This window comes from Numenius arquata, chromosome 11 (genome assembly GCF_964106895.1).
Source record: "Numenius arquata chromosome 11, bNumArq3.hap1.1, whole genome shotgun sequence".
Lineage (NCBI taxonomy): Eukaryota > Metazoa > Chordata > Aves > Charadriiformes > Scolopacidae > Numenius > Numenius arquata.
Window position 1 is genome coordinate 43765562 of NC_133586.1, and position 12686 is coordinate 43778247.

The 12686-nt window shown below is 48.6% G+C and overlaps 1 protein-coding gene across 1 annotated transcript in view; it reads left to right on the forward strand.

Moving 5' to 3' along the window:
• The first annotated feature begins 398 nt into the window (after positions 1–398).
• Positions 399–12686, forward strand: part of PDLIM4 (PDZ and LIM domain 4) — a 51904-nt gene continuing 39616 nt past the window's right edge. Inside the window, exon 1 of the mRNA XM_074155577.1 lies at positions 399–582. Coding sequence (XP_074011678.1) covers positions 490–582 — 93 coding nt within the window. The 5' untranslated portion in view covers positions 399–489. The remainder of the gene's footprint in view (positions 583–12686) is intronic.

A 12686-nucleotide genomic window follows, 5' to 3' on the forward strand; every position in this document is an offset into this window, starting at 1 on the left:
ATTCCCAAAAGGCTTTAAACCCAACCTATTTTGTTGGAAGCTTCTCTTTTGGTCAAGGGACAACCATGAAGGATTCCCAAACTGCCTTAAACCCAACCTGCCTATTTTCTCAAAAATCTTCCCTTTTGTCCTTCAACATACTGCTCGTGATGAACGAAATAGTTGCGACCACACATTTACCGACCTATTACATCATTTTCCTTCCACTCCGGAGGACGAAGGGGCACCAAACGCACACTTTACGACTGCGAGTGGTTGCTCCGAAACCCACCGGTAAAAACGTCTGGGGGTAAATCCTTGATAAAGCTCCCCTCCAGCGACGACCGGGACGGGTCGGTCCCGCCTCCCCGCCCCGCCCCGCCTCGGGGCGGGGCGGGGAGGCGGGACCGACCCGTCCCGGAGTTTGGGAGGCGCGCGAAGCGATTCGGATCGTGATCGCGAGTGGGAGCCGGAGTTGCAGCGGGCAGGGAGCTCCCCACTGCCCTCGCTATGTCCCACTCGGTGGTCCTGCGTGGCCCTTCGCCGTGGGGGTTTCGCTTGGTGGGGGGGAAAGACTTCAGCGCCCCGTTGACCATCTCCAGGGTGAGCCTTGTTGGGTGGGGGACCGGAGCGGGGACCGGCGGGGACGGGACCGGGGTGGGTCCGCTGGTACCCGGGACGGGCGGGGAGCAGCGTTTGGGGTCTTTTTAATTATCTATTATTACATATACACATAAATACACGCAAGTAAGTTTTTTTTTTCCCCTCTGACCGCAGCACAGTTTCAGCAGAGCAGATAGCCTTCTCCACGCTGCATTTTATTTTATTTTGGATGTTAATTCATAAAGATTCGCTTTCAAAGTTTTTAGTGCTCAGCATTTACAGAGGGCTTGGACTCGTGCCCTGGACCGAGTTCACAGGCTCTTGGGGTGGTTTTTTTTTGGGTTTTTTTTTTTTGGTTTTTTTTTTTTAGGAAGGCAGGAGTAAAGTCAGCAAGAAGTTTCTCTGCGCAGGCTGCTGTGTTATGGGGTCCCTGTGGGCTGGTAGTAATTACTGTGTAAGTGCACTCACACTTGTGTTTAACCTCACCAAGATGTATTCTGGAAAATTCTTCACGAAGACACCGCGGCTAGCTTGAAATGGGCTTTGTGCATAAGATATATGTGAAAACAAACCATTCCCCGTGCAAGGAAGGAGCGTGGCGAGGTGGGGTGATGGATGAGGTGCTGTGCCCCAGCCGGGCACGTTCCTGCGGGCACTGGTGTTTCCATCGCCGTTGGGCTGTCCTGGGAAAGGGCTGGACACCCGAAGCTGCCCGGCCTTGCTGGGGTTGTGTATTATTTCCAGGCTCTCCTGGGCAGCTGCTGGGGCGCCTGAGCAAACACTGAGACTATTGAAAGGCTTTGAAAGGAGCTATAATTTAAAAATATTATCCTAACACGCACAAGCTGTTGGCCATCTTTTCATTCATCTGCCAAAGCTGTGATAGAAAAGGGAAAACATGTACCCCGAGTTTTAAAGAAATAATTATGGAAGAGAGCGTGTTTTGAAGAGACTTGGTTTGTGTTTGAGTTCAAATGCGCCTGTTATACAGCTTTATGTCTCTGTTTTCAGTTTGGATTGTCCTTCACCGAGTGTTCCAGCCAGGGCTGTTTTGGAGGAAAAGCAGGAGGAGATGGATGGAGAGGAGGGGAATCCCGGCCTGGGAAAGGCTGGGGCGGTGGAGGGAGCAGCAGCCAGGGGGCCTGGCCATGCCAGGGTGCACACAGAGTCGGGGTGTCTGCGCTGCGAGGGGAGGCACTCGGATTTCGGGGCTCAGCCTGCGCCTCGCGGGCACGGGGAGGTCCTCTTCCTCCCCTGGTGATGTGGGATGTATGACAACAAAACATAAAATCGCCTCCTGGTAACTGTAAAAACGTTCCGGTTGTGAAAAGGAACATTGTAATTAGCGGAGGGAGTGTGTTTTCCTGTTACTTTGAAAAAAAGTTTTGGTTTAACATTAAACAAGAAAAAACAAAGTCTGCGTTTGCCTAGGCAGGTGGCGTGCCAAATTCCTTCTCCTTTGGTTCAGCAAACCTGGGGGGTGTGAGGATCCTTCTCATCAGGCCAGTCTTGCTGTGGATCACGAGGACCTGTAACGCAAGTAGCAGTCGTGGGGTGTTATTTCGTGTTCCTGAGCATGGCAGCCTTTTAAATTACATCCTTTTTAAATGCTGCTCCCACTGAGAGAGGGGGGGATGCTCCGATGGCTGCTCCTGGAGGGCGATAAACAGCTCGCTGGGAACATAAATATGGGTGCAGGGTGCTCTGCTTGGGCTCTGGTCTCTTAACACAAGAGGAGACCTCACTGGCTTTGCAAATAGTACCTGAAAAGGTTAAAACCGGGGGGGAGGATTGGCCTCTGCTGCAGCTCCTGGCCATGGGGTGAAGGAAGGGGCTGCTGGGGGGCTCCCCCCGGGGAGTTGGGGCTTTGCTCGGTGGTGGGTCCGTGCCATCCTGCCTCTTTGTGGGGTTCTGAGCGTGGCTGGTGTGGTGCCATAGTTGCTTTCATTCTGTAATTGTCTAGTTAGACTATTAGTTTAATTGTCTAACCAGTAAATCTGTTCTTCCCAGCTTGAAATCCAGGCAAAGGGGCCTGGGGGCTCCCCCCTCGCCTGGGCTGGGTCTCTGCAGGAGGGAGGGAGCCTCTTGCTGTAACCTAATTGTTGAGGCTTTTGGCTGACTTATGCTTCCTTCAAAGTGCTTTTTTTTTTTTTTTTAAATTTTATTTGTTTTATATTAAAATGCCATTAAATTGCAAACATATTTTGAAAAGCAGAAATTCCGCTGGGAGGCAGAACCAGACTCGGGGACTCCCGCATCCAGCTGCGAGCCCGAGATGCTGGCGTGCTCTGGGTGGGATGGGCCCCCCTAGGGATGTGGGTTTCTGTGCCTGAGGGGGGGCTGAGGATTGACGTGCCTCAAGGTGTTTGGGCCATCCTACCTGGACTGGTTACACGGGGAACTCAAAGGTTGTAGTCTGGGATTCACAGCATCCAAAAGCCACCCACACTCAGGTCTGGGTGCCAGAGGCTGGCTGCCTCCTTAGAAAACACAAATTCATCTGTGTAGGGGTTGAAAAGATAATTATTTGGTCATTAATAGGTTGTTTTTCTCTACACTTTGCCACCCTGCTACAGGAAACAATCTCTCCCCAGACCTCTCCCTCACTATAACAGCGCAGAGATGTGCTGCTGCCCCAGGAGCCACAGAGAGCGAGTGATCCTTTGCTCTCTGCTGGGGGGACCATAGAAAGGTGCAGCTTCTTCTCCAAAGCCTCTCTGAGGGTCGTTGCTCTGGGTTAAATGAGGGCAGAGTTCCTTAATGTTTCATCTGTGGGACCTGAAGCCCAAGTGTCGCTGCTAGAGGGGAAATAATGAAGCATCGGCGTGATGGGGCTGGAAAGAAAGCTGAAGGTAGTCCCTAAAAGTGGTTTGTGACAGTGTTGTCAAGGGATAAACTTGGAAAACAATATGGATTTGACAGCAAGGAAGATAACCATCACACAGGACTTGTCTCACCAGGACTTGCTTTAGCCTTGAGCCCCCTGCGAGGTCACAGCATTGGTCCTGGTGCAGCTGATGCTGTCGAGCCCAATCCCTTGCAGCTGTTTCAAATATACTCATGAAATCAAGGAATGATCTGTTTTTCTTGAAAGCAGGTCACTTCCCTCTGTGGTTTGATCCATCTGAAGTGACAAGTGGCAAAGACCTGGTTGCCCAAGTGCCTGGGAACAGCTGAGTGCTGCCCTAGAGAGGCTGGGGCTGGAGTTGGGGTACTCAGTTCTTTAGTATTAAAGAGGAGGAAAGAGAAATGTAAATCCAGAAGGTTGCACTTGGGACATCTTTCTTGGGGCTTTTCCCCCCCTCCCTGTTTCTTCTTGCATTTTCTGGGGGAGCCAGGTGAGTCTGGATGGCTGGAGTTTGGGGGGCACAGAGCAGTTGATGCTGGTGCGTTGTCAGGAGCAGTGGGACGTTCCCGGTGCTGGGACAGGAATGGTAGCCCAAGGCTGTGCGCTGGGGAAGAAACCCAGCTTGTTTTATCCCCAGGGTCACAGTAAGCTAATGCCGGGTGTATTACATCATGTAATTGACGGTTCCTCCTCCTAGTGATATTTGTAGAGGAATGACCCAAAACATCTGCTTAGAGTTGGCCTCAATGACTTGATAGAACAAGCTTTTAAGACTTAAGCAGCTGTCAGCTACCAGAAACTTAATTTTTTTTTGGTTGAGGAGGGTGACAACTGGACACGTTTTGCCCTTGTTGGCCAAGTGCAGGGCCAGCATCGCCTTTGACCAGCAACCAGGGTGCAGGAGCAGGAATGGAAGGACTGACTCGGCTGCTCTCAGTGTTGTGCTTGTAACCACATCAGTGAGCGCTGCAGTTCTGTGGGGGATCACAGTTGATCTACCCCTTGCCTGGGATTAAAAGATAATCAGTCATTAGCGTAACTAGAGGAGCTGAATGCATTTAATCACCTAAACTTGCTTGTCCAGCTCCTCGAGCAGTCAATGTCGTCATCTACCCGACTCTGCCAGTGTTAATCCAAGCACTTACTGCTTTCAGAGTCATAGATAAATTACTTGGCTAAACAGATAATTTGAAAATGGACCGATTCCAGTATTTTTAAGAAAGTTTTTACTGCAGTTTTTCCTTTATCTGCCGGCTTGACCATCAGTTTACCTGCTAAGTCTGTAGCTGAGCAGCAAAAATGCATTTTTCAGTGTTGGCTTGGAACTGTAACGCAAAAAGGGCGAGAAATAATTGGTCTGCAATCCATTACCCAGGTATTGTTTGAGTTAAGGTTGACTTTTAAACTTAAGTAGCTTTTGTATGTGAGCAAATACATGCCCCGTTAAAGGGTAGGACACTGGAGAAGGAATTCTGCTGAGGGAGGAATTCCAGTAAAAGTTGTCTTGTTGACTCTATCGGGGCAGCCAGCGAGTGCCCGAGCGTGTTGCTGTGATCCCACTGGAGCACAGAGAGTACGCGCTCGGAGTAAGAGCTCCTGGGGTGGCCTGCGAGGCTGCTTCTGGTGTCAGGGGACAGCAGAGCACGGGGGGCTCTGCAGAGCTTGGTTGGGCAGCTCTGGGGTCTGGGTGTAGCTACCCTGGGAACTCCACCTTTGTTGGTGGAGAAGGGAAGAACCAGAGATGCCACCAAAGGGGCATTTCTCTTTGCTTTCATAGAATCATCCAGGTTGGAAGAGACCCTTGGGATCATCGAGTCCAACCATCTACCCTACACTACAAAGTTCTCCTCTATATCATATCCCCCAACATCACATCTAAATGTCTCTTAAACACATCCAGGGATGGTGACTCAACCACCTCCCTGGGCAGCCTGTTCCAACGCCCAACCACTCTTTCTGTGAACCTTTCCATAAGGTTTTTCCTGGTTTTACACATAACTTGTATGTATTTTGATTGTTTATTAAATGGAAATGATGTACTTTCCATTAAAAACTCCCAAACGGACTGAAGTAGTTGCTCTGTGTTGGTGAATCCTGAAACCAGGACCCCCCGGCTGGTTTCTGCTGGTGTCTTTATTGCCGGTGCAGAACTTGGTGATGCCAGCTATTTCTCATTTGGTTGCATATTAATGTTTGTTAGAAGACAGTAGTAGTTCTAGTAGGGATGATTTTTTTTTTAAGTGGAAGGAAGTAGTTTTGCCTCTCATTCTTTTTTTGTTCTCGTCATTCTTCCACTGATTGCTGCTTGTAAGGTCTGGGGTGAGAGATCTGGGTGGTTACACCTGAAGCTGTCCTGTTATTTAACAGTTAATGTGAACTACAGGCAAGAGCTAAAGAAAGTGCGTACGTAATAGATTTGCTGCTGAAGTTATTCTATCGCCGAGGCTTTATTTAATAACTGAAAGAGAAGAATAAAGGCTTGTGCTGGTTCAGGAGACAGTAGTGGTAGAATATGCTGGAATGAAAGCCTAATGCTAATTACCGTAATCAAGCAAGCTGATAATCCGGAGTGGGAAGGCAGGCGGAAAGGATGATTCATGTAGGTCCATTCATGCAAGGTCTGACCTTGGGGCGAGTTTAGCAAAATAAACCCAGCACACCCTTGAAAACACTGGGGGCCTCTGCCAGGCTGAACAAAGCAGAACAGGCTCTGTGAGACTGCGGGGTTTAGAGCTGGGGGGTTGTGATTTAGGCTTTTTTTTTTTTTCTTTTTTTTTTTTTTTTTAAATGATGGTGATGTAAATTTTCTAACTTCTTGAAGATGGAAAGATTGCCTGTTGGGACAGGTATTCAGAGTTACTTTGGAAAAGCACGTGGTTGTATCCTATCTACAGTGATACAAGAGAATACAGTGACAGAATACAGAGAGATACAGCGATAAAAGAGAATAAAGTTAGATGGCGGTCTGGGTCTGACTAACATGGCCCTGTTAGGGTAGGAAGCATACAAGGGAAATATGTGGAGTTACTCTTTTTTTTTCTTAAACGTTTTGTTGTGGTATAGCACAATAGATGGTGATAATCCTGGTCCTGCTGTTGGGGTGGATCCATCCTTTAATTTTAATACAAATGCACCATTATAGATTGTGTGGAATTAGTGCAGACTATTGCAATTCAATTATTTATATTTTTTTTGTAGCTTGGGGGGAAAATGTGTGTCAGAAGTCTGCAGGAGTCACATGGCAAATCCTAAAAGGCACAAGTCCTCTCAAAAACAGTATTTCTAACTGTGTTTGTTGTTTGATTTCTGAGCTCTTAAAATGCATTGACTCGGGGCTCTTAGATACCCAAACACTTAGTGAAAATGTTTCTATTTAAGTCATCTGTGACCACAGGTGCTAGAGTGTGAAAGAAAACAGTAGATCTCTCAAGATCTGGTAGCGTTGATAAAAAAAGCTAAAACAAACATGTTCACAGAAAATCCTCTGCTTGATTTGTTGTCGGCACAGCTCAAGCAAACCACGGCGTATCTGGCCAGAGCGTGGCTCAGGCGGTGGGTTTGTCCACAGCCGTTGACACCACGCTTGCCCCAAGCCCTGGGAAATAAGGTTGTGTTTGGTTTCTACTTCAGGGCTTAACACAACAAGGTCGAGCAAAGCCAGGAGTCATTGGGTGACTCGGTGCGATTGCAAAAATGTTGAGCTGCAGCATGGCATTCGAGTAGCTTTTAGGGACCTAAAATAAACCCCAGAGAGAACAGAGCTGTATTTAAAAAAAAAAAAATAAAAAAAAAATTTGCTGTGCAAGGGTATTTCAGCCAATGAATTTTCCAAACATCATAAAGATGCCTCAAAGCCCGTGCCACGCTCAGTCTTCCTTGCCAAAGCACAGCAACTCAAATTCACACCCATTAAACCTTAAGTAGTTTTACACGTTGTGTGGACTGATAGCAGGTTACGTGCGAATGACGCTTTACAGCACAAGCTGTAAAGAAAGCAAAATATACCAGATTAAAGAAGGTTATTGAGAGCAATCGCTCTTAATTATCAGATATGGGCAACGCACAGTGAGAAGAGAAACTGTCATGAGGAGTTAAATCCAGGACTGTTCAATAGCAGGCACCAGGAGCAGAAGCTCAGCTGGGAGGTTCCCAGTACGCCCAGTCTGAGTGCTGTCATTCACCACGAGCCACCAAACGCTTCCCAGAAGCCTTTTAGCACATGTAAAGCTTCTGGTACAAAAGACTAAACCCTGCAAAATATCTAGCATTCGCAATTAAACTGGGAGAGAGCAGCCGCGTTGCAAAGGCACAAATCCCTGCAATCTGTGCGAGATTAGCACCTGCCTGTTCCACAAGAATGAAGCTCCAGGTTTGCTCACCGGCTGAATCCAAACCTTTTGTGTTGGAGGATTTTCTTCTCTTTGGAGATACCTCTGCTGCTGCTTTTCTTTTGATAGGACAGTGGAAGTGTTCAAGACCAGGCTGGATGGGACTTTGAGCAACCTGGTCTGGTGGGAGGTGTCCCTGCCCAGGGCAGGGGATTGGAACTCGATGATCTTTAAGGTCCCTTCCAACTCTAACCATTCTATGAAAGCATCGACCCACCTTCCTGGCTGAGAAGGCGAGTGAAATATTTGACAGGGAGAGCCCCAAGCAGCCCCTGCATGTCCTCTGAAAACCACCCAGGGCTTTCCCCAGATGGGGGTTCAGGAAGCCCTGCTCATGCTGTGAGATTTCTGAGGAGGAGAGGCTTCACAGGAGAGCTGAGCACTAAAGATCTCATGGAGATGAACCGACTATGTTCATGAACACGAACTCTGCTGCTGCTAAATCCAGTTTGCCGAGTAGCATGTGATGGTGCCGTGTCTGAGGGACTGCAGTGATGCTCTGGACACTACACCAAGGGTTGACGAGTGTCCCCTGGGCAGGCTGTCCCACCCTGGCCTTAGAATCATAGAATCATTCAGGTTGGAAAAGACCCTTGGAATCATCGAGTCCAACCATCTACCCTACTCTACAAAGTTTTTCCCTATATCATATCCCCCAACACCACGTCTAAACGACTCTTAAACTCATCCAAGGATGGTGACTCAACCACCTCCCTGGGCAGCCTGTTCCAGTGTCTGATCACTCTTACTGTGAAGAATTTCTTCCTAATATCTAGTCTAAACCTACCGTGTTGCAGCTTGAAGCCATTCCTTCTTGTTCTATCGCTATTTGCTTGTGAGAAGAGACCAGCACCAACCTCTCTAATAGAACCTCTCTCTCCTCGACATGGCAGAGTGAGCATAAAGCAGATTTAAGAGTAATAGCAGATGTAGTGGTTAAAGGGGTCACTGTAAACTGAAGGAGGGGAGATTGAGGTGAGATGTGAGGAAGAACTTTGCTGTGAGGGTGGTGAGAGCCTGGCCCAGGTTTCCCAGAGAAGCTGTGGCTGCCCCATCCCTGGAGGGGTTCAAGGCCAGGTTGGAGGGGGCTTGGAGCAACCTGGTGTGGTGGGAGGTGTCCCTGCCCAGGGCAGGGGGTGGGACCGGGTAGGCTTTAAGGTCCTGGAGTTCTGGGTGCCCTTGGGCTGAACAAGGCAAGCTTTCGGCAAAATAAGCCAGATGGGAGCGTCTGAAGGACCTGTGCCTTTCTCAGTCAGCTCTTTGAGCTTTGCGCTCAGGTTATGTGGTTGGTTGCTCTAAAATTTGTGGCCAATTTCGTGGATTCTCAGCCGTTTCTTTGCACAGAAACCTCAGCCTTTGAGCTGGGTTAGGATTGTCATGGTTTATGCCGGACGGGGCCTAAGCCGGGACAAGGATCTATGCTGTAAATCTGATTCTAAATTTGGTTCTGGATTCTTGGATTCAAAAGGGTTTTCAAGCATCTTGTCATTTATAACACTTCTTCTCTGGTTCTTTCCCTTTTCTGCTCTTAAGTTTCATCTTGTTTTTTTCAGTAGTTAAATGAATTCCTGTTGCATAAACAGCACTCTTTGTTTACGGGGCTGTGCAGCATACCTAAATAATGTCTTGATACATTGATCTTCTGTGTAAGCAATTAGAAAAATGCAAATGAATTGGCGAGGAGTGTAGGTGGGTTCAAGGCACGATGCTTGGAAAAGCTGAAGAGAATCCCTGGAAAGAATGCTTAAAGGATTTGGGGAATTTATCTTCATTAGTTAGTCGTTTAACTCTCGGTTCTTCCTGTTTTCAAAGATGTGACTACCGTAAGATCATCTGCTGCCCCATAGCATGCTTCCTGGTCATAGAACAGGCTTGCTTTGTTTAAAAGCTGAGAATTTTGTCACATTTATCTTGAAAGCCTCTCGAAGGCTTTAATCAGGCCCTTTTGATCACGCTTGCAGAACAGAAAATTTCCCCAGACTCGGCCTGTAACAAACTGCCATTGATTTAAAGAGAAGAGTGGAGTGCTCTGTGTAGGCTTGTATGGGATTGCACCTTTTAACCCATTAAATTCTGGGAAGATGGCTTCGTTAATTGATGGGATGTGTTGTGTTTTGTTACAGTCGCTTATTTCCTTAAGAGTAAAAGTGAAGGTGATCTGGGAGAGAGGAAACTGCCTTTTTTATGTAGGTGTGATTGGTCTGAATAGGTACCTTTTGATAATTTGAGTAAAAACTACTGGGAGAATAAATACTAAGTTTTTTCTCTCCGATGGCTGTGCCGAGACTTGTGCAGGCAGCGAGGAGGAACCACGTTCCCAGCTCAGTTGTCCTTGGGTGCTGACACGGGTGATGTTACAGGGGCAGGCTTCTGGGGAAAAGAGTCCAAAAAGGGGTTAGTGTAACAAATTAGCCTTCCACTTAAGCGCTGATTGTTTCCACTTGTGGTGTTGGCCCAACTCTAGAGATGGCTTGAGCGAAGCTGTCTCAGAGCTGAGCTGTCCCCGTGGGGTTGTCCCTGCGTGGGCAGGGGATGTGTGTGGCAAGGCACGGGAGACTTCCCTCCCTGCCCCCCGAGATTTGCTCTGCAGTGAGAGATCTCACAGCCCTGACACACTTCTGCGCCCCATCTCTCTGGGGGATAAAGTCTAACGCTATGTGTGTTTCAAGAGTAAACTCCCCTCAGCGCAAATAATCTCGCTTAGTAAATGGGACTGCTCGGCTTCCAACACCAACTGGCTTAGGACAACAGTTGCCTTAATGCGCTTTATTTTATTGGCCTGGTGTCAGATGCTAGAACTCCGTAAATCCTAATGAGGCTCCAGTGGCCAGATAAGATAGCCGCTGCTGGCTTTGGGATTTTTCCAGTCTGTTCCATAGCATCAGTGTGCCTGCTCAGCTGGGGAAGGGGCTGCTTGTTGGTCCTGGTCTCCCTGGAGGAGAGGAGAGAGGTGGGTGGTCATCTTGGGAAAGGTGCCGGGGAAAATAATCAGGAAAAGTTATTTTAAAAAAATGAGTTTGTAATTGTGCAGATATAGTTCACTAGTTGATGACTTGGCAAAAGGAGATGCCAAGTTCTGGGGTGTTGGTCCAGTGCTAATGTGGATCGCTTTTCCCCTCCTTGTCCTCGACGTGGGGGTGGTGCTCACAGCACTGTGACCAAACCTCCTGTGGTGACCAAGGAGGGAGAGGACAATGAGAGAAGGCGTCTCATTTTTTAAAATTCTCCTTCTCCTGCTGAAATAATATAAAAGGACTGAGACGAGTGCTGATATTGGACCTCTAGTGTTTTTTGAAGCCCAGTGCTATGCGGAGGATGTACAAAGGTGTCACAACTGAGACTTGTCCTGAGGGGGTTAGGGAGAATAATATGCTTTTTAGAAAAGGGTGGAAAAAAATGCCTTCTGGCTTCCTACTGGAGTGAATTCCTGCAGGAGGCACGCTCTTGCAGGAGCTGCACGGGGAGAGCCTGCTGTCTGTGCTCTCGAGAGCCTGGAGCTACTTACTAGGGACACACGCTCTGCAAACCTCCACGCGCCCAGCTCTTACAGTATTGCTAGCTGTGCAGGTTTCTTGTTTCTTTTAGCATTTTCTTTTTATAAATATTCTTTTGCATCTGCATATTTTTTTTTTATTTTTTTTTTGGAGAGAAACAAAGAAGCAGCTGCTCAGTTTTATGAAGCGGGGTTAAATGCAGAACATTGTTCTCTATTGACTTTATTTAATTTGGGGAGAGCACTAAAAATGCCACGTGTTTACGCTGGCTTCCCGGAGCAGAGGCTGCGCTGTGCGTGCACAGTCCCCTCGGGCAGAGTACACACAACTGTGCTTCTGGGGGCACAAAAGGAGCTGTGAAAACTTGAGTGCCAGTGACATCCCCGGCAGGCTGGTTGGTCCTTCATGTGTGTTGTCCTCTTACAGTTCCTTCCCGCTGAAGATGCAGCAGTGATGAGGCGATGGGCGGTGGGTATTCCACGTGTAGCGCTGTGGGGGATCTGCTTCATCATTAACAAGGCCAAGTGCAAGGTCCTGCATGTGGCTCGGGGCGATCTGAAGCACAAATCCAGGCTGCACGGAGAATGGCTGGAGAGCAGCCCTGAGGAGAAGGACTTGGGGGTGTTGGTGGAGGAGAAGCTCCACACGAGCCGGCAACGTGCACTAGCAGCCTGGAAAGCCCCCCACATCCTGGGCTGCATCGCCAGCAGGGCGAGGGGGGAGGATTCTGCCCCTCTGCTCCGCTCTGGGGAGACACCCCCCAGTGCTGCCTCCAGCTCTGGGGCCACCAACAGCAGAAGGACATGGAGCTGTTGGAGCTTGGTCCAGCAGAGGCCACGGAGATGCTGGGAGGGCTGGAGCCCCTCTGCTGTGAGGACAGGCTGAGAGAGTTGGGGGGGTTCAGCCTGGAGAAGAGGAGGCTCCAGGGAGACCTTCGAGCAGCTTTCCAGTATCTGAAGTGCAGTATCTCTGAGGGCAGGGCAACAACAGCCAGCTGCACGAGTTAACGCGTGGCCGGGAGTTCACATCAGTGCTGCTTCACTGCTGGATAAAGTTGTGGCTTTGGGAGCTCGGCGCTTCCAAATGAGGCAGGATTCTTGTCTACTTGAAAAAGGAAAACCTTTAGGGGACCTTTAATAAAAATATTTACATTTCTTTAAGCCTGCGGTGTTTGCTGTGGGTTTGGCTCTCGGTGCCATACGCTTGACTGCTCCTCTCCTAATGTGTATTGAGGTTGCTGTCGCCCCGAGCGCAAGCGGAGCTCTCGGGGAGCTGAGCGCCTCGCAGGGATGGACACCCCGTGAGCTGCCAACACCACGACTCTGTTACAGAAATTACTATATTTAAAATTGCATCCTTGTCCTTGAAGAGATC